The following is a 24,384-nucleotide window of genomic DNA, read 5'->3' on the forward strand; positions in this document are numbered from 1 at the left end:
CAGTCTAATGGGTGACGGACGGAAATAAACGGAACAAAGATAGAAATGGCAGTAATTCCGTCTGAGGGACTCAGGTTTAAGGGATAAGTGGCAAGTAAGTATAGGCCAAAGGCAAAATTACGAATAATGTAATGGCAGCTCAGGGCATTATGGGTAATAGAGCCGAATGAATGAGCCAAAGGCAGAGGGATAATAGAGAAACAGGGCCGGCAGGCATGATGGGTAATGGACCCAAAACCTGATGGCTAATTAAAGAAGCGCTAGAAGGATGATGAAAGTGAACAGGCAGAAATGGGCTAAAGGTAGTTCAGGAAATGAAGCTGAAATGAATGGCACAGAGGCATGCTGGGTAATAGGACAGGAATGAATGGGCCAAAGATAGAAGCCGCAGTGACGCAAGTGGAGGCGGGGAACAGAAGGCATGATGGGTAACAGAAGGGGTGGGTCTACGACAACTGTCGCGTTAAATAGCTAAGGGGCATTGTGGGTAAGAAGAAGCAGGACAGGGTTCACGTAACCGGTTAGAATTCTCCCGAGGCACTGTGGGAAGGTCCAGCACTTCCGGTTTTCGGTCGCCTGCTCTGGACTAGGGGCCTGCCCCTCTGCCGCGGTGCCTGGTGGGACGAGGGGCCTGACCTTGCTGCCTAGCAGCCTCTGCCGCGCAACGCATCTTTACCCGTGTCCCTCGACCCTGGCTTGTTAGCCAATGAACGTACGAGACCGATTACGTCACCAGGATCGGCCTCCTGTGCCTGACAGAGCCAATCAGAATGCTTCAAGGATCCAAGATGACCAATTACAGTGGCGATTTCGCCGCGGGGTGGAGTCGAAAGAAGGGACGCCCTCTAGAAAGGGGCGGAGGCGACGACTCAGTGGGCGTTTCAAAGTGCGCAGCGCAGACCAATGGCGGGCGAACACTGGAACCCGCGGCGTTGCGAGCCAATAGATGCGGTCTCTGCGGACCAATTGGAAAGGCGGAAAAGTGTGCCTCGACCGGCCTGTGAGTGGGAGCCAATAGAAAAGGAGGTCCCAAAGAGGTAGGGTGGGACTCCCAGCCATGACTCCAATTGCAAGGCCAAGCCTTGAAGCTAGTGGGCGGATCCCAGAGCGGGCCGAACCAATGGGTTAGGCGGGGTGGGGCGACGGTGGCGGCGGCGGCGGCAGCGGGTTCGGTTGCGCGTGGCGCACGGGGTGGGAGCGGAGCCCAGGCCGGGTGCAGGCGCTGCCGCCAGTGAGAACCGGGACCCGGAGCTGAGCGGGGTTTGGCTGGGACTGCAACCGGAGCGCGCGAGCCCTGACCTTCGCCCTCTGACCTTTCCCCCTTGCAGGCGACCATGGGGAACGTCTTGGCCGCTAGCTCGCCGCCCGCAGGGCCGCCGCCGCCTCCCGCGCCCGCCCTCGTGGGACTGCCGCCGCCTCCGCCCTCTCCTCCCGGCTTCACGCTGCCGCCGCTCGGCGGCGGTCTGGGTGCTGGGGCTGGCGCGGGTCGAGGTTCGGAACGGACCGCTGGTGCTGCGGCCGGCAGCGCCGCAGGGACCGCGGACGATGGGGCCTGCGGCTGCCTGCCCAACCCCGGCACGTTCGAGGAGTGCCACCGGAAGTGCAAGGGTGAGGGGCGACAGACCTGGCGGGGGTGTGAGGGCCCGGATCTCGGGGGGAGGGGGAGCCCTTAGAGGACCTTGGGAATTGGCGCGGACCATTGGAAACATGTAACAGAGCGTTAGGCGTTGACGTTAGGATCGAATGGTGGAACGTTGGACTTGGGACGTAGAACGATGGGACCGGATGGTGGAACCTCAGGATGGAGTGCCAGAGCTGCCGAGCAAAGCCCTAGGGATTTCAGGGAACCCCGGGGATCAGCCAAGCCAGCCTTCTTATGTGATCGGGAAGGAAACTGAGACCCAAGGTCACAGTGTCAGCAAGGGTCCAGAGCCGGGGCCGGGGTGAGGGGGGTGAACCCAAGACTTCTGGATCTTGGACAGTTATGATAGCAGAAGTAGAGGTGACTTTCAGAGGAGTGTTCTGGCATTCAGTATATGTTAACTCATGACATCCTTGTAATGTTTCCATGTGGTGAGTTTACACATGACATCTTACAGGAGACAAGTTTAACACAGAGAGTTAAAGTGACTTGCCTTGGATCACATGGGTAGTAAGCAGTGGCACTGGGATTTGGATGCAGGCAAAGAAAGGCCCTGGTCCTGGTCCTGAGTATTAGCTTAGACCGTCTCTTTATTGGTTGAGGTGCTTTGTGGGATGTTTTGCTTGTGGGTCCCTGGAAGGAGGACAGCTGGGATGGTAGGGAAGGAAGGGGTGAGAGTTGGCGTGTTTGCCTTGGGGTGTATATGGAGGGTGACAGCATTTCTCTTCTTCAGAACTATTTCCCATTCAGATGGAAGGTGTCAAGCTCACAGTCAACAAAGGGTTGAGTAACCATTTCCAGGTGAGCCTTCCAGGTGCCCGTACTCTCCAGAGGTCATCCTAGCCATCTCCCTGCACCTACACGTACAACCCCCTCAATCCCCTTTAAAGGGCTAGGCTCTTTGGCACCTGAAAAGACTCAGAGACACAATGCCAGTCTGACTGCTCATTGGGTCCAGTGGAAGTATTTAGGACCCAGAACCCAGGGATGCCCCTCCACCAGGCAGGAGTGAAGTACGGGTAGGTAGCCTTGTCTCCAGCTTATCTTTTCTTCTAGTGTCTAATCTAGTCAGGCTGAACCTCTCATTCTTTGCCCCCTGCCCTACCCAGAGCTGCCTGTCTTTCTTCATGGTGGGGAAGCCAGGTTGGCAAGTATCCCCATCCCAGGCTGGAAAGGAGCTTTGCTGGGGGCAGGTTCAGCTGGGTTTATTGGGGGGTGGCCCACAGACTCCTCCCCACAGCCTTCCCTCCTCTCCCAGGTGAACCACACAGTAGCCCTCAGCACAATTGGGGAGTCCAACTACCACTTCGGGGTCACGTACGTGGGAACAAAGCAGCTGAGTCCCACAGAGGTGAGGTTCCTTTTGACATTTGTTCATTTTATCATCTTCTAACCAATATGTAGCCAAGCACCAGGCAGAGAAAAGGTTGAGTTGCTAGGGGTGTTGGGAAGTGGGGACTGTTTCTCTAAAATGCTTTGGAGCATGGTCACTCTTTCATCCTGAAGCGTCGTTCTCTGCCCAACCCTGTGCTGGGTCAGAGCTGGGGGTCACCAGACAGGGATGACCCAGAGTAAGCAGAACTGAACTGTACATCATGCAGGGCTTTGAATACCAAACAGGGCATTTGGACTTTCTCTAGGGGGCAGTAGAGAGCCATGGAAACATTTGGATGGGGACAGGCATGACCAGATTTATGCGCTAGGACCATCCCTCAGGCTGCCATGCAGAGGCTGAGTTAGGGAATGCAGGTGAAACCAGAGGCGTGGAAGGAGGCGGGACTGAATTAGATCTCTGCTTATACCAACTATTGCCATTCAGTAAATTCGTTTATTTCACAAACCTTCACTGTACTCCATTCTGTGCCCAGCCCTGTGCTGGGCAGTGTGGGGACAGAGCAGTGGCTGAAACGGCCCTGGGGTTCACAGTCTTGTAAAGAAAGGGAACAGACCTGTCCCCAGAGAGTGACAGTCCAGGGTAACCAGGACTGAAATGCGTGGGGTCGGGGGGAGCCCAGAGAGGCACCTGACTCAGCCTAGGTGATCAGGGAGGGCTTCCTGGAGGAGGGGACCTTAGTCCGATGTTTTCTGAGGCTAGGCTTCTCACCTAGGCTCACCACACAATAGCTAGGCCTTTGACTTCTGACCTTGCCTCTGACACAGGCATTCCCCGTGCTGGTGGGTGACATGGACAACAGTGGCAGCCTCAACGCTCAGGTCATTCACCAGCTGGGCCCTGGCCTCCGGTCCAAGATGGCCATCCAGGTGAGTGGGAGCCAAGTTAGCTGCTCCCCGCGCCTCCCCGAGCACCCAGCAACCCTCTACACTCTCCTTCCCCGCCCCCTACAGACCCAGCAGTCAAAGTTCGTGAACTGGCAGGTGGACGGGGAGTACCGGGGTTCTGACTTCACAGCAGCCGTCACTCTGGGGAACCCAGACGTCCTGGTGGGTTCAGGTAAGAGGCACGGGGCATGGAGGGAGTCCGGTCTCAGTCGCAGCTTTCCCGGCGAATCCATTCCCTGCTCCAGAACTCGTTTTCTACTGTCTAGAAATGGTCAGGGGCAGGAGTGATTTTAAAACACCAGGCAGGATAGCACGGGGACCAAGCAAGTCAATTTCAAAGCCAGCCTAGCCCCTGGCTTCATGGCAGCTGTATGCTAGTGCCCTTGCCCCCTGGGGCCCTTAGTTTCCTTGTATGTGACGTTGGGCTATCTCACTAGGCTGTTGAAGAGGTTACGTTCTTTCGTGTAACAGACTTCAGGGGGTAGGGGGCCCGTAACGGGTCCCAGGGGAGTGTGGGCTGCTTCTGTTACTTGTGGGGCTCTGGGGTGCTTTTGGTGCAAGGATCCCTGGGGTTGGGTGGGGGGGGGGTCCACGTGCAGTTCGGGCAGGTAGTCGGATCCAAGACAGAAGCTGACAAGGAAAGTTCCTGTTTGGGTTGGCGTAGACAGGGACCGCCTGACTTGCGCCTGTCCGTCTAGTCTCTTCTTGGTTCCCCTTTTTTTGGGGTTTTTTTTGGGGGGGGTCTCTGGCTGTTTGTCTTTGATTTCTCGACATTCAGCATGAGAGTTGCTGGGGCGTGCATTTTGTACATTCCACGCACCAAGGGCGAGGGGAGGGAAACCAAGGAGCATTCAGCTTGTTCTCTGGGCACTTCCATTCCAGAGCACCTGGACACAAGCATTTTAAAAAAGGATGTCCGGTTATGGGGGCTTAGAAAGTTGAGGGCTTTGGGAGGGGTGTGTGGGTTCCTCAGAGAAAGCCTCCCTGCATAGGTGATATCTGATAAAAGATCAAAGAGTTGAGGGCAGGTGCCAAGCAGGTTTGTGGGGAAAGAGCTCTTCAGCCCAGCACAGCAGCCAGTGCAAAGGCCCTGAGGCAGGGCCCTTGATTGGATTGCCAGAAGGGGGTTGGCAGAGAGGGAGAGTTGGAAGTCACAGGGGTGAAAGGCCCAAATCAGCTGAGGCTCTGTAGGGCTTGACCCTTGACTCTGAATGAGTCAGGAGCCACATGGAGGATTGTGAGCGTGAGAGGGACAGGAGCTGACTTGGCTTCTAACGGGACCCACCGTGCTACCCCGTAGAGAGCAAACTGTGAGGGGCTCTATCTTGGGGTCAGTGGAGGGGTGAGGAGTGGTCAGGCCCATCCACTTTGAAAGCGGAGCCCATGGGGTTGGCTGGTGATTGGGTGTGGGAGGTGAATGAGAGGAGTCGGGATGACCCCGCAGGTCCGGGCTTGAACGATGGGAAGGATGGGAGTGTGGGTTCCTGTGTTCACGTCTGTCCTGCTGCCATTTGCTCAGCCTTGGAGGGCCAGGTCTTGGGCACTCAGTGGCTTTGTGAAGGCAGGAAGCTTGAATCCCAGGGAGAGCCCTCGGTTCTGCCTGCTGGAGGCTAAGGATCCTCGGGCAGTGTGGACTCTGAGCCCTCCACCCCAAGGAAGAGAAGGGGCTACCTTGGCAGGGAGGAGGGCAGCAGCCAGAAGGGGTGAGGACAGAGGGAAGGGCCATCCCGCCGAATCCAGGGGCTGGAGGAAGCTGGGCATGCAGGGCGTCGCAGGGGAGGCTGCGCCCACAGGTCCCGCGGGGGCATGAGGAACCTCAGGAAGAAACGTGTTCTGTCCCTGCCAACCTGACATCGTCACCCACCTTTTCTGCTCACGTGCCCCCTGCAGCTGGGCCACATGAGCTTTCCTGAGGCTTTCTGGAACCGCTGCTTGCTTTCTCCCCCATGACCTATCTCCATGTGGTCCCTGCTGCTTGGAGCTCTTCTCTCTGGTCTTGACGTGGCTGAGTGAGTAGTTTCAGGACACAGCTCACCCTCACAGAGGACACAGCTCACTTCTTCCACGAGGAAAGCAATGCACGGTCTGCATCGCATCGTCTCCCGTCGCCCCACACCCCACTGGGGCTTCGCAGTGCTTCCCCCTCCCAGGGATGTCCTGTTCTGATCACCTGCCTCCCACACTAGGGTGGCAGCCCTTCTGGGACAGGAACTTGCTTGTCTCACTTGCCACCATGCGTCGAGTGCCTGGAACTGTGCCAGGAACAGAGCAGGCACTGAGAAAATCACGGACGAGAGAGCGAGTGGTGGTAGCGGCACATCCCGTGTGTTGCTTCCTGCCCGCGGTCAGGGCCCTAGGCGTGTGATGCGCGTCCTTTCCTTCAGCCATTCTAGGCACTGGGAGTAGAGCAGTGAGGAGAACGGCTTGTTGGATTCTGTCAACAGCCCTGTGAGGTAGGTGCTGCCATCGCCCTCCTCCTGCTGAGACCCAAAGAGGGGACACGCTTCCCAAGGACGCGCAGCAGGTTAGACTCCGGAATCCGGGCTTTTCTCTGGCCCTGGGCACCCCTACCCCCACGTGCACTCGCCGGCATCATCCCCTGCTTCCCAGCACTGGCCTCGGGGTCCCTCTTCCCCGGAGCCCATGGCCACTGAGGGCATTTTTCATCTCTTAAGCTCTTTTTGTTTTCTCTGATGAGACTGATAACATCATCTGTCACAGGGGCACAAAAACGGAGACCCCTCTGGCACAAGACCGGAGTGGGAGAATCTGTCTTCAGCCCTCAGCGTAAGGCCGTGTGCACAGTTGGGGTTCTCCCTGTGTTGGAGCGCCGTGTCCTACAGCGGGCAGGGGCTGTCCCTTTTCCTGTCACCCATTTCACAGGTGAAGAAAAAGAGGCCCAGGGTGGAGTCAGGCACTCGGGTTCACACAGCAGGAAACCCAGAAGCTGGACTTCGAATCATGGCCTAACCCAAGGGCCTGTATTCCTTCTCGGTTCCCCCACTGTGGCCTCGGGCACCTCCTGAGAAGCTAGCGTGCGCCCAGCCAGTGACTTGAGACAGCCCTCTTGGGAGGGCGCATTTTATTCTAGCTTTTCTTAAATTTTATTTATTTATTTGCTTGAGAGAGAGAATTAAGGGGAGGAGCAGAGAGAGAGGGAAAAGCAGGCTTCCCACTGAGCAGGGTTTCAGACTTGTGAGGTCCTTCACGGCTACTCCCCACGCCGCAGAATGGCCCCCACTTGAGAAGTGCAGGCCCTCTCGGGGAGCCCCCAGGGCCTCGGGGGGAGGCAGGGACAACCAGGACGACTGGGTGTGGATACAAGTGGGAGGGACCACTGGGTTCAGGGACCTCGGGTACAGGAAGGAGGGAGAATTGTGAGGAGCTACAAGCAGGGCAGCCCCCAGGGGGAGGGGCACAGGGAATGGGCTTGGGGAGCAGGGAGAAGGGGGTGAACTGGGGAAACAAGCCAGGTTCCATGGGGAGCGGGAGAGGGACAGGCAGTGGAGAGCATGTTCTGACCCCAGTTTTCAGACTCTCAGTGGCCTCTGTATCCCTGCCAGTTGCAGGGCAGGGGGAAGGTGAATGCAGGGAGTTCAGGGTGGGGGGGATGACTGCCCTGGTCCCATGGTGACCACAGCTCCTACCAGGGGCATGCTGGAGAGAAGTGGCCAAATCCAGGAAACACTGAGGTGTGAATACGTAGTTGGCTGGATTGAGCAGGGGAGAGGACATGCTGGGCGGGAGGAACAGCACGTGCACAGGGAAGAGGGAGCTCCTTGTGTTCGCGCTGCCCAGGGGGACATGGCTGGCTGTGTCTTGGAAAGAGAAAGGGGCTCGGGTTTGAAGCTGGGGCCTAGCCATGCAGGACCCTGCAGCTGGGTCTCCTGGGCAAGGGGAGCCATGGCAGATTCTGAGCAGGAGGAGAACAGGATGTGAGGCCTGTGTATGAATAGGATCCCTCTGTGTTGCAGACGTGATAGCATGGAGAGAGCGAGGCAGACCAGGAGATCGGAGGGAGGTTCGGGGGTCCCCCAACTCTAAGTCCCAGTAGGTGCCAGAGCTGAGAGGTGGGGGCCCTGAGTTGAAGTCCCAGTCTCTCTGGGAGCACAGACAGTTCCTCTTCCCTTAGGGGCCATGTTTCTCCTGCACTGAATGAGGGGACAGGCCCAGCTCAGGGCATGCCAAGAGTGGCCTCGCTGCTGGCTGGATGGGCTGACCCCAGTCTCCTGCCCTTGTGGGGAGGGAATGCACAGCAAGGCTCGCAGAAGCCCAAAGGGGGCTCCTGACCACACCTTCCCCAGAAGACATAGCACCAGACCCATGACCATGAACCCTCAGCCTCCCCAGCCCGATGGCAGCCTCCATCTGGAATGGGAGAGGCCTCTGACCCTGTGCACCCGTTCCTGCTCTGTCCTGTCCCTGTCCCTGTCCCAGTGTCCTGGCTCTCCCCTTGCCCGTCAAGCCTCTGCTCTCAGCTCTTCCCCTGTTCCTCTGTGTCCCTGCCCTGTCTTCCCTTTTTCTCTGTCCCCTTCCTTGCTGGCTCGTGACCTCAGCCCAGCTATGTCCTCTTAGTTTCCCCTGGGAATCTTCCAGCCTTCTCTCCCTCCCTTTCTGATTCTGTTTCCACCTCTCTACATAATTCCCTCATTTTTTCCTTCATCATCACTCCCTCTGCGTCTCGGACTCTCTCCCTCCCAGTTCTCCTATAGCTCGCATTCGTGGTGTCTACTCTCCGGGGCTGCGGAGATTCTAGGCATGAAAGTGTCAGACCCTGGCTCCAGGACTCCAGTCCAGCAGTGGGCAGTCACTTGTTAGCCACTCCCAGGAGGCCTCGGAGCTGTCCCCGCTGCCAGGAGGCGGGGGGTGCCAGCTGTAGGCCTCAGCATGGCCAGTTCTAGCGATCCCGAGCGTCGGACACTGCCCTGCTCCTTAGGCACTCTGTGAGACCCCAGTGCCATCTCGGGAGGTAGTCCCGTTCACAGAGAAGTGACCCCAGTGGCCTGCTGTTACTCCATCCATCAGTGGTGGGGCTGTGTTTGGAACCCAGGCTGTCTGGCCCCCGGAGGTGTGCTTATCACAGCCCTGCCCTCCAGCCTCTCCCCAGTGGCAGAGGGTGAAGAAGCCCAGATTCTGCCCCTGGCATAATCTTGTGACAGTGGGTCAGGGACTCGCTCTCTTAGCCTCTGCAGATGGTGCCAAATGAATGCCCGCCTCGTGGGGCCTGGGAGGCCCAAGGGGTAGGCCCTGAGCCCCCAGCAGGGACACACCTGGAGGGCTGCCTGGAGCCGGAGTCTGGCTCCACAGAACCTGACCACAAGCTGATGTGACGCCCCCTCCCGCCCCCATCTCACCTGCAGGAATCCTCGTGGCCCACTACCTCCAGAGCATCACGCCGTGTCTGGCCCTGGGTGGGGAGCTCGTCTACCACCGGCGGCCAGGGGAGGAAGGCACTGTCATGTCTCTAGCTGGGAAGTACACATGTGAGCCTGGGGGCCGGGGGGCGGGGCCGGGGGCCGGGGTCCTGGCTTCCACGTGCCCCGAGCCCCCTTGGTCACCTGCACCCGTCCCCTCCCTTCCGCCTGCTCTGTCACAGTGAACAACTGGTTGGCGACGGTAACCCTGGGCCAGGCGGGCATGCATGCCACCTACTACCACAAAGCCAGTGACCAGGTGAGCCTGGTCGGGGCTCCGTGGGGAGGGCATGGGCAGTCAGGACCCTCCATCCCCCCCCACCCGGCATGACCCCGGGGGTCCGGCCTGGGAAGCTGACTATTGTGCGTCACCATGGCCCCTCCAGCTGCAGGTGGGTGTGGAGTTCGAGGCCAGCACAAGGATGCAGGACACCAGCGTCTCCTTCGGATACCAGCTGGACCTGCCCAAGGCCAACCTCCTCTTCAAAGGTACAGGCCTTGGTTTCCCCGCTTGGAAACAAGGCGTCAGGTGATTCGGGCCAGAGTGTGCCTGTAGGCCTAAGCAGGTGGTGGAGGGGTGCATGCCGCCCCTTCTGGGGGGACGCTTGTTGAGAAGGCGGGTGCCTGGCCCTGGGCTTGGCAACCACCACATCCACTCCTCGCCCGGCCACTAACCCTCTCCGGCCCCACACTTGCTCCTCCTTTTCGTTTTCTTACAAGTGGGAGGCAGCTCAGGGGGCCCTCAGGCCACCCCCATGCCTCTGCCCAGAGTAGAGACGAGCTCCCCCAGTGCACCATCACAGCCCCCCCGCCAGGCCAGCTCTGAGTCTGATGATAAGTTCCGAGCCTTTCTTGGACCTCAGCAGTTCTCAGGTTGGCGGTGTGTGAAGGGTGGCCCAGGAAGCCGCCCGACCTCTCCATCCCTGTCTCTGTGGTCAGCCTGGCGTCGGAGGCTCGGTTTGGGTCTCAGCTCTGCTGCTCCTCTGCTCCCGTGGCCCCACACCCGAGTCTGGCGCACGACCCCTAGGGAGTTGTCTGTTCCACAGATGCTGAGCACCTGCCGTGTGCCCAGGCCGGGCCCTATCCTACCAAGGCTCCGGGTTGGGGGGAGACAGACTCATTTCCAGAGAGTGAAGACCTGGTGTGGTCAGGATCGGGATGGGAGGGGCCCGTGGTGTGGCCGAGGGCTTCGGGGCAGGAGAAGTCGTCGTGCTAGGGAAGGGAGGATGGCGAAGCCAGTTGCTCTCAGGGCCAGAGAACTTGGGGTTCGGGAAGAGATTTCCAGGTGTGGTCAGAGGTTTAGAAGCCAGTAGTCTGGCTGGTGGGTATCCAAGGTGGCCTGGAGCATGACTCCAGAAGGACGGGGCGGGAAGCTGGCTCGCAACACAGCTGTCTCCCTGCAGGTTCCGTGGACAGCAACTGGGTCGTGGGCGCCACATTGGAGAAGAAGCTCCCGCCCCTGCCCCTAACGTTGGCCCTCGGGGCCTTCCTGAATCACCGAAAGAACAAGTTCCAGTGCGGCTTTGGTCTAACCATCGGCTGAGCCCCTCCTGGCCCCCACCTTCCACCCTTCCGCCTTCAGATCCCACCTCCCCCTCCCCCTGCCATGGAGGGGAGACCTGAGCCCTCCTCCCCGTCCCTTCCCTCCCTCCTCGGGGGTCAAGGGGGGCAGTGGAAAGGAGGGGGCCCATCACCCCAGCAGCTGAGGGGGGGAATTCTGGAACCACGGGAGCTCCAGGATTCAGAGCACTAGGGGCAGGGCGCCCAGTGGGCCTGAAGTCCTGGAGGGGATTCCGGAATCGAGGGGCATGCCGGATTCTGAGCACCAGGGGCAGAGGCGGCCAGACAACCTCAGGGAGGTGTTGGGGCATCCCAGTCCCCCCAAAGGGCCCTGGGCCTGGCCCTGTGGGGGCAGTAAGAAGAGGAGCTTCCCCATCCCCGGTCAGTCCGCCTCCGCCCACTTTCCCACCCATCCCTCAGTATAAATCATGTTTATAAGTTATGGAAGAACTGGGACATTTTACAGAAAAAAAAAAAAAAAACCAACAAAAAATATACATGAAAAAAGTGAACTGGGTGGCATCTGTTTTTCTGTGTGTGTCAGCCCCCCTTTTCCCCAGTCCCTGCAGACGGACCTCACAGGGGCCAGCAGGGGGCGATGCAGGGCGGGGCCAGGAAGCCCAGCCTGGCCTGAGCTCACACATCCTCCCTGTGACTTGGGTGACTTTGGCTGGGACATCACAGGCCCTCCCTCACCAGCAGGGCTGGGTCTTGTCACACCCCAGCTTGGCCAGGCCAGAGAGGCTGTCAGAAGACTCCCCCACCAGCTACAGGAGCAGGGGTGATGTGTCCGTCGCAGGAATCAGGGTGCAAGCTGGGACTCCCGTGGGCTTTTCAGGTTCCAAAACAGGCAGAGGACAATGTATTAGGACCTCTTTGTGACAGAAGGCCAGAGCCCTCAGAAGCCTCACAAGGATCACAGCACCTGGAAAGACCTCAGAGCCTGTTAACGCTGCCTGAGGGGGCAAAGGGCTTCTGGACTTCTGGGCCTCAGGAGAGGTGCTGGAGTCTGACCCTGGGCTGGCTACAGACTACTTGGCTCACATAGGTGGGGGGGAGGTAGAGGTGTGGGTTTTGTCCACCCAGCGTTCGTTCCAGTAAACTCTCCCACCCCTGACTTCAGACAGGAACAGAAACCTTGCTTGGCTATGCGCACACATGCATGAGGTTTGGGGAGGGAGGCCCTTGAACAGAGATGACCCAGAGAAGCCACCCCGTGGGACACAGCAGAGCAGTAATGAGGCCTGGCCCTCCTCTCCTGTGTGCGCCCCCCCACACACCCCCGTCTCAGCTGAAGCTAGGCTTCCCAGTGGGACAGCTGGGACTCACCAGGCTGCCTGGGAAGATGACCCAGTGGCTGGGAAGGTGACAGTGCTCCTGGGGCCAATCAGAGCAGGTTGTGCCAGGAACAGCTCTCGGGATTTTGTACGCACGCAGCTTGCATCACCGGATGGTGGTGTAAGTGTGACCGTTTTCCTAGGTCTTCTGGACCAAGAAGTAGGGTGGTCAGATAGCCTTGATCATTCGCCCAAGGTCATGCAGTTGGCAGAGCCCCGATTTAGGGCCAGACTGTTTCGTTCCAGAGTCCGCAGTCCACAAAGCCGGGATCTACAACGTTGGTTAGGGAGAAGGGCTGGGATCTTCATTCTGCAAACGGGCAGGGGAGCTCAGAGAACTGCTCACCTATGCCCAAGGTCACAGCCAAAGAGGGAAGGAGGAGGGACACCAGGGTGGGTCAGTTGTGAAGCCTCTGCCTTCAGTTCGGGTCATGATCCCAGAATTCTCGAGCCCCTCATTGGGCTCCCTGCTCGGCGGGAAGCCTGCTTTTGCCTCTCCCACTCCCCTTGTTTCTATTCCCTCTGGCTGTCAAATAAATAAAAATCTTAAAAAAAGAGAGAGAGAGAGAGAGCGAGGACCAAAACCCAGGTTTACACAGTCCCCACCCCTCCCATCCCGTCTGTTTGGACCTCTGGAGCCCTTCTCCCTAAGTCCCAAGAGTCTGGACTTCTAGCCATCGCCCCTCAGAACCCAGGAATCCAAGCCCCTCGGGCTTCTCTTTTCCTCTGACCCAGGATTTGGGCCCCCAGTCCCCATTCCAAATTTTATTTATCCATCCACAGGAAAAGAGGAAGGAGGGGAATGGGCGCTTCCTTTCCCTGGTGTTCCTAGCCCCCCAGAACGGAGGAAGGTGCCTGAGTTATTGGGTAAAATGTCACCTCCCTTCCGGGTAGCCGTTGGGGGTTCATCACACGGCCTCCAACTCCCACCTCCTTCCCCCTGCCTGCTGCGTGAAGGGGGGGGCTGTATAGCCCACCTCGTGACTGGGGGCTGGCCCAGCTCGATGCCGCCCAAGAGGAGTGGGCGGGGCAGGGGGAACAGTATAATTGGGCGAGTCTGGAATCCGTGAGTCCTACTCAGCCCAAGCAGAGGCGAAGGAGGAGGTTCCCCGGAGCTGGTGAGAAACAGAGTTGAGGACACAGAGATCTGCTCAGGGCTAGTGTGAGGGACAGGCTGGGGCAGGGGACGGTCCTACCCCAGGGTCATGGAATGAGGAGGAAAGCCGGGGTCGGACCTAGGCAAGAAGTGGGGCACAGGGTGTTGGCTGGAAGAAGGTTGGATGGGAGGAGCAGAACCTGGTAAAACGTATCAAGAGTCCACGAATGGTCAGTGTCATTTATTGAACACTTCTGGATGCCCCCTCAGATCTCCATTACTGGGAGATGCGGGGGCAGGGGTGGCAGCCAGATAACTAGAGCACTCATCTTTTCGCGAGGACTTTTCAATGAGAATTAAGTTAGCCGGTAGGGGGAAGGTGACGTTTGGATGTGAAGCTGGGGCTCAGGCTGTGAAGGGAGAATGAGGAATGTGAGGCCAGAATTTATAAGCCACTGTTGGGGCTCACAGGGAACACGGGACAGGGTAAGTGGAATTTGAACCCACCAAGAGGATGGAATTTGGGCGGTGGAGGCCGACCTGAGGATGGGGAGATAAGACAAGACAATGAGGGAGTTAAATAAACAATGGAGGGACGGTTTGGTAAATGTTTGTGATTGGATTAGGCTGATGCAGATCCTGGGGCGACGGGCGTGATTGGGAGGATGGGGCTCCGGGTGGGAGGGGTCCCCGCTTGCTGCTGTTTGACGTGTCTCACTCAACCTGACCCATCGCAGGCTGGAAGATGAAGGTTCTGTGGGCCGCGCTGGTGGTCACGCTCCTGGCAGGTATGTGGGCGGGGCTTGCTCCAGTCCCTGCCCTTGCCCCTCCCATGCACACCTGTACCCCCCTTTCATCCCTGGGTCCCTCCTCCTGCTGGTATGTCGTCGTCTTGAAGGGAGGCCCAGGTGCGAGGCTTCACATCCACTGTCTCTGAGCGGCTTCTTTTACTCTCTCTGGGCCTCAGTTTTCCTACCCTTAAAACTGTTCTAATGCACTGTTGTCGGGCAGACAGCTCCAGATTGGTGTCCACTGTGACTAGTTCTCTTCACAGCATGGGTCCTGCATGCAGCAGCACAGACCCTCAATATATACCCCTCCCCGCCTGCTCCCTGCCTGCCAGTGCTCTAAAGAAGCCGGGAAGCATTTATGGAGCACCTGCTGTGTACCAGCTACTCTGTGCCTGGTGGGGGTGATGGCTGTGAACTTGATTCTGTGCAGGATGCTGGGCCGATGTGGAGCCAGAGTCCCCACTGGAGGGGGAGCCGAAGCCGGAGCGGGAGCTGGAGCCTGAGGCCGGGTGGCAGGCTGGTCAGCCCTGGGAGCTAGCACTGGCCCGCTTCTGGGATTACCTACGCTGGGTGCAGACACTGTCTGACCAGGTGCAGGAGGACGTCCTCAACAACCAGGTCACCCAGGAACTGACGTGAGTGCCCCTGCTACTCCCAGAGGCCAGTGCCTTCTGGACCCCCGGCCGTCTCCACTCTGGGTTTCTTTGTGTCCCTGCCACCAACTCTTTGGCATCTCTGCTCATGTCTTGCTTCGTCTTTTACATTTCGAGCTTCTGGCTTGATGGACCCTCCCTGCCTCTGGCCACCCATTGTCGCACCCTCACCTTTCATCTCTGCTTCTGCCCTGGCCCTGTCCCCATCTTGCCTCCCCTCCCTCACCCCTTCTGGGTTTTCCTGCTTCTCTCTCCCACCCTCCGTACACACTCGCTTCTGCCCTCTCGGCCCACAGGGTGCTGATGGAGGAAACCATGAAAGAGGTGAAAGCCTACAGAGCGGAGCTGGAGGAGCAGCTGGGCCCCATGGCCTCGGAGACACAGGCCCGCGTGGCTAAGGAGCTGCAGGCGGCGCAGGCGCGGCTGCGCTCAGACATGGAGGACGTGCGCAACCGCCTGACGCAGTACCGCGGCGAGGTGCAGGCCATGCTGGGCCAGAGCACCGAGGAGCTGCGGGCGCGCTTCGCCTCCCACTTGCGCAAGCTGCGCAAGAGGATGCTGCGGGACGCCGAGGACCTGCAGAAGCGCCTGGCCGTGTACCGCGCCGGGGTGCGCGAGGGCGCCGAGCGCAGCGTGAGCACCGTCCGCGAGCGCCTCTGGCCGCTGCTGGAGCAGGCCCGCACGCGGCACGCCAACCTGGGGGCCCTGGCCACCCAGCCGCTGCGAGAGCGTGCCGACGCCCTGGGCCAGCAGCTGCGCGGGCGGCTGGAAGAGGTGGGCAGCCGCGCCCGCAGCCACTTGGAGGAGGTGCGCGAGCAGATGGAGGAGGTGCGGGCCAAGATGGAGGAGCAGGCCAACCAGATGCGCCAGCAGGCCGAGGCCTTCCAGGCCCGCCTCAAGAGCTGGTTCGAGCCCCTGGTGGAAGACATGCAGCGCCAGTGGGCGGGGCTGGTGGAGAAGGTGCAGGCGGCCCTAGGCACCAGCCCCACCACCGCAGCGCCGGTGGAGACACAATGAGTGGGCCCCGCCCGCGCCGCGCGGTGCGCTCCGCCCCTGCCCGCACCCCCTGCTCCCCTGGCCCCGCCCTGACTGTCCTTGTGGAGGGCCCTCGCTTAATAAAGATTGACCAAGCCCCACCGCACCTGCTGGACGTCCGTGTGTGATTTCTCCCTACTTGGCGCCTCGGTTTCTCTTTCCGCCGCACGCTGGCCGCGCAGTTCTGTCCTCTCCCCTCTGCTGTCCGTTGGCTCCCTTCTGTCCCTTTCAGAGTCTCCCTTTTTTACTCAGACGTGGTTCGAGACCAGATCCATCCCTAGGGTAGAACGGTGGTCACCCCTGACTACGGGGATTGGGGGTGGGCTTGCTCAGCTTCGGAATACCTCCTCGGTGGAGCTGGGACCCCAAAGCCACTGCTGTCAGTTTTAAACCCCTATTGTGGCTCCCGTCTTAACCTGATTCTGCCTCCTTACCTCTCCTGGCTGCCGGGCCTACTCTGGCTGAGGCTTCATTTTTCTGGCTTCCTGTTTCCCCCACCCCCCATCCCTGACCTCTTTGAACTCACTCTCTCTGTTTTTCACAGCCCCTGGGTTTGCCCGTTTCTTGCTTCCCTTCTCCCCCTATCTGGGTTTGTCCTCCACCCTCTGTCTACTTGGGTCCTCTCTGGCTTTCACCTTCTGTCTGGGTTTACAGGTGTCGTCTTCAGAAGTGTGTTTCCCTGCCCCTTGCCCCCTCATCCTCCTTCCCTCTGCCTTCCAGCTGGGTGGCTGATGTCTATACAACAAGCCTACTGGGTGCTGGATCCTGGCTGGAGAAAAGGTGGCTGCCCACCCCCCCCCCCACCCCCCATGAGGGGCTGCACTGCACCACCCCCCAGGTAGGGTCCGCTGTTAGGAGTCAGTTGGTTGACACTGCAGCAGTAAGTACTGGGCCCCAGAGATTCCCGCTGGCATTCTCTCCCACCCCCTCAATTCTCAGAGGAGGGGAGCAGGGTTCCCAGCCCAGGGGACAGGCTGGGGCTTGAACTTGTACCTCCCAGGCCCAGCCTGCGTGCTCAACCGTGTGGCTCCTGCCTACTCTGCAATCCCAGCTTTTCCAGCTTCCCTGAGTGCCCTTGTGGAGGCAGGCTCTCGTCCCCATGCCCCAGATGACTCACCCAGCCTGGGTGAGGAGAAGGGTCAGTGGGCTCAGAGGCAGGGGACCTAGTCCCAGCCAAGTGTGCTCCTGATTCACTATGTGCACTGGAGTTTGGGACCAAGTCCTCTGAGCCACAGATGGCAATGGTGGGGGCTGGCCTCAGACATGTCTCTCCCTTGAAGAGCTGAATCTTGAATTCTTGTGAAGACAGGTCTAGAGATGATGGCACAAAGACCGGAGAAGGAGTTTTGGGAGAACAGAGGCTGTCAGGGGTGCTGTAGGGCAGAGGCTGATGCCCCACAGAGGTTTAGAGAGACAGCCTGGAGTCCAGAAAGTGGAGGAACAGAGAATACCACCACTAACACCACCACCCCTCCCCGGGACTTAGGGCCTGGCTAAGCCATTGAATGGGCTTGGCTGTGCCTCAATTTCCCCATCTGTAAATGGAAACCCCCATAGCTAGAATGAGGAGGAGACTGCAAAAGCAAAGTTGTTATTCTATTCTGGTGGGGTGGGGAAGGAAGGGGAGCAGACCTTTGGGGGAATGTCTGGGGAATGCTAGGCTCGCAGGGGAAGCAGATGTCTGGGAAGGCAGCTGGGGGGCTGACGGGGACTAGATGCACTGAGCTAGCCAAAAGGTTGTTGCAATCCTGCCAGGGTCATGTCTGTGCGTCCCTTTCACAACCATCCCCCCCACCCCCCGGGCTGACACGTGGTTGTGGGGGCACAAGGCCAGCCAACCTCAAGTCTGAGGCCAGGGCCGCCCTCCCCACAGCTGCCAGGGATCACTGGCGGTCAAAGGCAGCCAGAAGAAGGGGGGAAGCATTGGACTCCAGCCCTGAGGGACGGATGTGGTGGGAGGAAACCAAGGTGGGGAGGGCTGGTGCCAGGAGGGGCCAGAAGGGGTAAGGGCAGATGGAATGTTTACCAGGGGGCCCAGAAGCTCGCAGAGTGGGAGAGCAGAGAGCAAAGAGGGGCCTGGCAGGATGGATGGAGGCGCATACACTGCGGGGGGCGGGGGGGGGGTGTCTGGCTGTGGAATGAAGACCCTAAAGCTCTACCTCCCTGATGCAGGGAGGGGGCGGGGTGGGGGCTTGAGGGCTGATCTGAAAGTGAGACTGGAGGTGACAAGGGGCTAGGAATGTGGGGGGCAGAGTAGGTGGCCCTTGAGTCCTGGAGGAAGTTGTTCCTGCTGAAATGGCTTGCTAAGAAGGGGGGGAGGGGGTGGAAGAGGAGTTCCAGTGAACTGAGTTACAGAGTTACTGAGTGCCTGAGAGACACCCGCTCCAACCCCGGTCTGGAGAAGGGTGTTCTGCAGGAGAGACCCCCGAGGGAAGATGGCCTTGAAGAGAGACTTCCTGTGGGGAAGGGACTACCGGCAGGCTGAGATCCACCAACGGGCAGATTTGGAGGTGCAGGTGTGACCAGCAAGAGGCTTTAGGCCCAAGGGCTGTGCCTACGCCCACCTGACCCATCAACCCTCGCCAGTCCAGTCCAGCGCGCGGAAGAGGAAAACGTGGGTGGGCACAGGGGTTAGGCTATCTGCCAGAGGCTTAAGGGGAGGGATTAACCTGCCCCGCCCCCTCCCCAGTCCGATAAAGGCCTGAGACGGGCCAGCACCTCCCACCCGTGCTCGCCTGCGACTGATCAGGTCGGTGCTCGATACCCCGGAGGGTTGCCCCTCCAAGAGCACTAGAAAGGGGGTGGAAGGAACTCCGGGGAGGGAGAAGGCGGGGGTCACTAATCACTCCCCGCCCCCCAACCTGCTTCTGCTTCCAGAGTGCCCCTCCGGCCCAACCATGAGGCTCTTCCTGTTGATACCCTGGAGGGTTGCCCCTTCAAGAGCACTAGAAAGGGGATGGAAGGAACTCCGGGAAGGGAGGAGGCGGGGGTCACTAATCACTCCCCGCCCCCCCCCACCTGCTTCTGCTTCCAGAGTGCCCCTTCGACCCAACCATGAGGCTCTTCCTGGCGCTCCCGGTTTTGGTGGTGGTTCTGGCGATGGTTTTAGAAGGTAAAAGTGAGACAGAAGAATATGGGAGTTTGAGCTTTAGAAGCCTGAGGCTGGCCCCGAGCTTGCAGGCCGAGTTTGAAGGACCCTCGAGAGCTCTGGGGCCTCTTCTGGGCCCTGGTTTTCCTCTCTCTCTCACCGATCACTCCACCCCTAACGGCGCCAGGTAGGTGAGGGCTCTCTAAGGGGCGGTCCGGCCTGTGGCTAATCTGCCGTGGCAAGCCCTAGCAACCGATGATGTATGGACTGGTATCTCCAGGATTGGCTGTCTTGCTTTTACAGCCTGGAAAGGGGAGGGGGAAGGCAGTGCTGAGAGTAAGCTAATTCCTCGCAGCCTGAGCTCGGTCTGGTTGCGTCAGTACCCTCTCCCCGCCTCCGAGTCTAACACAGTGACCTCCAAGAATCACTTTCAAGGATCCCCTTTCCCACCCCTGAAATGTCATCGCAAGGGCTCCCAATACTGAAATTTTTGTACCCCTGCCCGTCTTCTGGGCAGGCCCAGCCCCTACCCAGGCGGCCCCCGAAATTTCCAGCACTTTCGAGCGCATCCCGGATAAGCTGAAGGAGTTTGGTAACACCCTGGAGGACAAGGCCCGGGCAGCCATTGAGACCATCAAGCAGAGCGACATTCCTGCGAAGACCCGGTTAGGAACCTTCCCAGGGCTTGGGAGGGCTGGGGTAGATCACTAACAAATTGGGGAAACTGAGGCCTGGAGGGGCAGACAGCTTCCCTGTGGTCACAGCTGTGTCCAAGGGTGCTCAGATGTGGGGGACGGACTCCTGACTTCCATCCTGTGTGGTGGTGAAAGACCGGCCGAGCTTGGAAGTCCATCAGACCCGGGTCCACAGGCCCGCAAAGATTCACCACTCTTTGTGTGATCTCGGGGTGGATGTGGATGAGCCTTTTTCTTCACCTGTGAAATGGGTGATTCTGAGGAGAAGCAAACTAGGGGATTTGCGTAATGCCTGCCTCATGGTAAATGCTCAGGAGGCTAGTTCAGCCAACTCCATTTCGCCACTTAGAGAATCATTCATTCATGAACAAATACCTATTGGGCGTTTGCTAAGTGCCCAGGGCTGTTCCAGTGTGGGGAATAATAGTGATGAATGAGATGAAGTCCCAGCCCACAAGGAACAGATTGTAAACCAGTGAGTGTCCAGGAGATGAGCCCAGAGAGGGCTGAGCATGGAGAAGACAACAAACGGGGGTATAAACAACCAGTGTGGTGCTTGAGCTCACAACCCTAAGATCAAGAGTCGCTTGCTCCACTGACTAAGCCAGCCAGGCACCCCCTTTCATATCTCCTTTTAAAGTATTACTGCTTCGGGGCGCCTGGATGGCTCAGTCAGTTAAGCTTCAGACTCTTGATCTCAGCTCAGGTTTTGATCTTGGGGTGGTGAGTTTGAGCCCCCATGAGGCCTGGTTGTCTTACTTACAAAAAAAAAAAGAGAGAGAGAGATCTGAGTGATTAGGAAAATCCAGCCAGGCCTAGAAACATGGGAAGAATGTTCTCTCCCTGAGCCAGGAAGATATGTACATAATCCAGGCCAGACGGACAGCCTAGGCAAAGACAAGGAGGCAACAGAGGGCCCTTGAATAAGCAGGGGACAGCTAGGCCAGAGCAGGCTTAGTAAAGAGATAGCAAGCCTTCAAAGTTGGGCCACAGTGGAGCCTTCTGACTTCAAAGGGCTCTGGTCGGTCTGGGAAACCCAGCCCAGGTCTCCTTCCAATCCCACAGATATGGGAGCCATGCTCCTTCTGGCGGGAGGTGGTGGGGGCGGGGGAGATGGGGTAAGGAGGCAGGATCTGGGCCCCCTGAGGGAAGACGAAACACTGTGACTCCTTGTCTGTCTCTCCCTGCAGGAACTGGTTTTCTGAGACTTACAGCAAATTGAAGGAGCGGCTTAAAACTGCCTTCTCCTGAACCCCAGGAGAGTTGCCCCCACTCTGGGCTCTGTGCCCTGGAGGGGACTCCGAAATTTCCTGTATCCTGCCTCCTGCTGAGGACTTCGTGCTGCCCAAACCCACCCCCACCCTCCAATAAAAATCCCGTGGAGAATTCTGAGTGCTTCTTTGCTGTGAGGAGGGGCTCAGCGTGGGACACGGTGGATTGGGGAGAGAGGCAAGGAGGCAAGTGTATTAGGATTGTCTACTTGACCTGCACCGAGGACTTTGAACTTCATGGTTTCAAAAAAAATCCTCACAAGAAATTTGGGAGTGGGGCCCTGTTAATTCTGTGAGGGCACTGAGGCCCTGAGAGGTGAAGTCACTTGTCAGGAAGGGGAGAGCTGGATTGGACCCCCAGCCAGAGTTTGCTGCATGCTATATTCTTCCCTGGCCAGGTTGCCCAAGGTGTGGGACCTGGGGGTGGGGGGTCATCATCGTGCACGCAGCAGGTGTTTATTACTCTTAAAATGGATAATAAAGAGAGATGTGGAAGGAGCAAGGGTAGGACCTGGGCTAAAGCTCTAGAAGAGGTCTATCTACACAGTCCCCACCCTCCAACGAAGCTTTGACGTCCCCTCCTCCAGGAAGATCTCCTTAGCCCCCAGGCTGGGTCATCACTGCCTAGGGATGGGGCAGCATTCCCACTGGACTGTGAGCCCCAGGAGGGCAGGGCTGGGGTTGTCATCACCACTGTCCCCAGGCACAGTCCTGCAAGGGACTGGGCACACGGCAGGATCTCTGTACTACTCGGTGGAATAATTATTCTCAATTGGAAAAAAACACCTAAACATTACAGTGTTTTAAAAAGATTTTATTTATTTATTTAAGAGAGAGAAGGAGCACAGAGGGAGAAGGAGAGGGAGAAGCAGACTCCCCACTGAATAGAGCCCCCAAGGTGGGGCTTGATCCAGGACCCAGAGATCACCGCCAGAGCCAAAGACAGACAGTCAACCGGCTGAGACACCCAGGTGCCCCTAAACATTACATTTTCACAGAACTCTGAGGTAGGGGCTGTCACTAGCCCTATTTGACAAAGAAACGGAGACACAGAAGTCTCAAGTCACTTATGTGATGTCACAGAGCCAAAAGTGGGTAGAACTGGGATTTGAGTGTAGGCTGGGGGTAGAGGGGAACAGTCCCAGCGGCCACATCCTTACTCTACTTTCCTTGTTCCTGAGTCACCAGTCAGACATGTCAGCTGTAATCTCACACACACACACACACACACACACACACACACACCTGGCCCTGGGCCTCACCAGCATCATCCCCAGCATATTAAAATGCCCCTATAGGGGTGCCTGGGTGGCTCAGTGGGTTAAGCCGCTGCCTTCGGCTCGGGTCATGATCTCAGGGTCCTGGGATCGAGTCCCGCATCGGGCTCTCTGCTCAGCAGGGAGCCTGCTTCCCTCTCTCTCTCTCTGCCTGCCTCTCCGTCTACTTGTGATCTCTCTCTGTCAAATAAATAAATAAAATCTTAAAAAAAAGATTTTAAAAATAATAATAATAAAATGCCCCTATAGGCACCCGGGTGGCTCAGTCCGTTAAGCATCTGCTTTGGGCTCAAGTCATGATCCCAGGGTCCTGGGATCGAGCCCTGCATTGGGCTCCCTGCTCAGCAGGGAGCCTGCTTCTCCCTTTCCCTCTGCCTACCACACTCCCTGCTTGTGCCCTCTCTCTCTGTCAAATAAATAAATAAAATCTTTTTAAAAGAAAGAAAAAGAAACAGGAGAAGGCACATAGGGTGGTGTCATCGGTGTAAACTGAGAACGTGTGCCTGGGGAACAAGCTTGTGGCTGTGAGCTCTTCCTGTCTGAGGACAGCTCTGAGCCCATCGCAGGGATGCCCGAGGCGTGAGGGTGGGGAACAAAGGTGGGAAATAAATAAATGTAAGTCTCTGTACTCAGTGCCCTGTCCCCCCCAGATCAGTCCCCCAAGCTCCTTATACTCCCCTCCCACTTGGCAGACAAAGGGATTCTGTTAAAACACAAGTCACATCACGCCCCTTCCTCTGCTCAGACCCCTCCCTCCAGCCTCAGAGGAAAACCTGAAGATGGTATTAGAGTCCACCAGCTCATACTACCCGGCCCCATCACCCCTGTGTCCTCTCCCCCTCCCTCACGTCCAACTCCTCAGGCTCCTCTGACACATTGGGCAGGAGCTGACCCCAGGGCCTTTGCATTTGCTATCCCCCTGCCTGCAATGCTCTTCCACCAGATGTCCAGATAGCTGCCTGGCTGCCTTTTCACTTCCTCGGGGTCTCTATTGCACTCCCCACACGGCTTTCCCATCACTCTCCCATTTCCGTATCTGCCTTTCTTTCCAGTAGGTGCTACTCTCTAATATATGTCTATTTGCTTACTTGTTTCCTGCCTATGTCTCCCACTGCTGGGATGTCAAGTTCATGGAGGCTGTCTTGTCTCCTGCAGGGCCGCCAAGTGTCCAGAACAGTGCTGGGCATGCAGTAAGAGCTCAGGCAATACTTCTGGAATGTGAACGAACATTTCCATGGACCAGCTTACACATAGATGCGTGATTCCCATTCATTACCCACTGGTGAACTCATTCATTTTCATTGTTTTTAAAGATTTTATTTATTTGACAGAGAGAGAGATCACAAGTAGGCAGAGCGGCAGGCAGAGCAAAAGAGAGGAAAGCAGTATCCCCACTGAGCAGAGAGCCCGAAGCAGGGCTCAGTCCCAGGACCCTGAGATCATGACCTGAGCCAAAGGCAGAGGCTTTAACCCACAGAGCCACCCAGGTGCCCCTCATTCATTTTAAGATTTTCTTTTTATACTTTATATTTAGAGCCAATGTGTTTGTTCTGTTCGGTTACAAACATACCTTCAGGGCCTCACATAGCAAATAGCCTTGAACACACCAAGAACAAAAACAGCAGGAGAGCCCCAGATGTGCATGTAGAAACATGCCCATGGCACATTGAGACAGCCCCACCTATGGTGCACACTCCACGCAGCAGGCGGGGCAGGGATGGGAGACTCCCTGTGGGCATCTGGCTCAGCCTAGCTGGTCAGGGAGGACTCCCTGGAGGAGGGGATGCAGCACCCAAAACCCAAAAGACGATTCAGAAGTTGTCAAAAAGAGGGGCACCTGGGTGGCTCAGAAGGTTAAGCCTCTGCCTTCAGTTCAGGTCATGATCTCACGGTCCTGAGATTGAGTCCCGCTTTGGGCTTCCTGCTCAGCGAAGAAGCCAGCCACAAGAGGCCATGGAGGGTAGGATTCCAATCCACTGACATCTAGAAGAGGGAAATCCATAGAAACAAGAAGGGGATCAGTGGTGGCCCTGCTGAGCCAGGGTGAAGAAAGCAAAGGGAGTGACCCTGATGGGCTAACTAACGGGTATGGGGGTTTCTTTTCAGGGTGATGGAAATGTTCTGGAATTAGATGGTGGTGATGGTTGCACAACTTTGCAATACGCTAAGCACACACACACACACACACACACACACACACACATTGAATTGTACACTTTAAAAGGGTGAATTTTATGGTATGGGA

At 57.8% G+C, this 24,384-nt stretch overlaps 3 protein-coding genes across 4 annotated transcripts; all 3 read left to right on the plus strand.

Moving 5' to 3' along the window:
* The first annotated feature begins 1,119 nt into the window (after positions 1 to 1,119).
* Positions 1,120 to 11,408, plus strand: TOMM40 (translocase of outer mitochondrial membrane 40). The gene is made up of 10 exons (XM_032326280.1): positions 1,120 to 1,231; positions 1,329 to 1,608; positions 2,376 to 2,443; positions 2,901 to 2,993; positions 3,803 to 3,904; positions 3,989 to 4,094; positions 9,283 to 9,405; positions 9,519 to 9,595; positions 9,723 to 9,825; positions 10,740 to 11,408. Exons 2-10 carry the CDS (start codon positions 1,335 to 1,337, stop codon positions 10,877 to 10,879), a joined length of 1,086 nt encoding a protein of 361 aa, XP_032182171.1. The 5' UTR covers positions 1,120 to 1,231; positions 1,329 to 1,334; the 3' UTR covers positions 10,880 to 11,408.
* A 1,841-nt stretch (positions 11,409 to 13,249) lies between these two features.
* On the plus strand, positions 13,250 to 15,914 carry APOE (apolipoprotein E). The gene is made up of 4 exons (XM_032326281.1): positions 13,250 to 13,351; positions 14,067 to 14,117; positions 14,551 to 14,755; positions 15,070 to 15,914. Exons 2-4 carry the CDS (start codon positions 14,075 to 14,077, stop codon positions 15,788 to 15,790), a joined length of 969 nt encoding a protein of 322 aa, XP_032182172.1. The 5' UTR covers positions 13,250 to 13,351; positions 14,067 to 14,074; the 3' UTR covers positions 15,791 to 15,914.
* Positions 15,915 to 17,720: 1,806 nt separating this feature from the next.
* On the plus strand, positions 17,721 to 20,979 carry APOC1 (apolipoprotein C1). Of its 2 annotated transcripts, none has more exons than XM_032326283.1 (4): positions 17,721 to 17,811; positions 18,843 to 18,920; positions 19,414 to 19,561; positions 20,782 to 20,979. In XM_032326283.1, exons 2-4 carry the CDS (start codon positions 18,863 to 18,865, stop codon positions 20,840 to 20,842), a joined length of 267 nt encoding a protein of 88 aa, XP_032182174.1. In that variant the 5' UTR covers positions 17,721 to 17,811; positions 18,843 to 18,862; the 3' UTR covers positions 20,843 to 20,979. The 2 variants fall into 2 exon arrangements, with proteins under 2 accessions (XP_032182174.1, XP_032182173.1); XM_032326282.1 differs by lacking the exon at positions 17,721 to 17,811 and adding an exon at positions 18,451 to 18,557.
* The last annotated feature ends 3,405 nt before the right edge of the window (positions 20,980 to 24,384 follow it).

The sequence above is a fragment of the Mustela erminea genome, chromosome 19 (assembly GCF_009829155.1).
Source record: "Mustela erminea isolate mMusErm1 chromosome 19, mMusErm1.Pri, whole genome shotgun sequence".
Classification (NCBI taxonomy): domain Eukaryota; kingdom Metazoa; phylum Chordata; class Mammalia; order Carnivora; family Mustelidae; genus Mustela; species Mustela erminea.

Excerpts from the sequence above, each read along its gene's own strand:
- TOMM40 (XM_032326280.1), top strand. The coding sequence starts at position 1,335 with ATGGGGAACGTCTTGGCCGCTAGCTCGCCGCCCGCAGGGCCGCCGCCG. Across the intron at positions 2,444-2,900 it reads GGTTGAGTAACCATTTCCAG|GTGAACCACACAGTAGCCCT; the intron begins GTGAGCCTTCCA and ends CTCCTCTCCCAG. Across the intron at positions 4,095-9,282 it reads AGACGTCCTGGTGGGTTCAG|GAATCCTCGTGGCCCACTAC; the intron begins GTAAGAGGCACG and ends TCTCACCTGCAG.
- APOE (XM_032326281.1), top strand. The coding sequence starts at position 14,075 with ATGAAGGTTCTGTGGGCCGCGCTGGTGGTCACGCTCCTGGCAG. Across the intron at positions 14,118-14,550 it reads GGTGGTCACGCTCCTGGCAG|GATGCTGGGCCGATGTGGAG; the intron begins GTATGTGGGCGG and ends GATTCTGTGCAG. Across the intron at positions 14,756-15,069 it reads CAGGTCACCCAGGAACTGAC|GGTGCTGATGGAGGAAACCA; the intron begins GTGAGTGCCCCT and ends CTCGGCCCACAG.
- APOC1 (XM_032326283.1), top strand. The coding sequence starts at position 18,863 with ATGAGGCTCTTCCTGGCGCTCCCGGTTTTGGTGGTGGTTCTGGCGATG. Across the intron at positions 18,921-19,413 it reads TCTGGCGATGGTTTTAGAAG|GCCCAGCCCCTACCCAGGCG; the intron begins GTAAAAGTGAGA and ends TCTTCTGGGCAG. Across the intron at positions 19,562-20,781 it reads GACATTCCTGCGAAGACCCG|GAACTGGTTTTCTGAGACTT; the intron begins GTTAGGAACCTT and ends CTCTCCCTGCAG.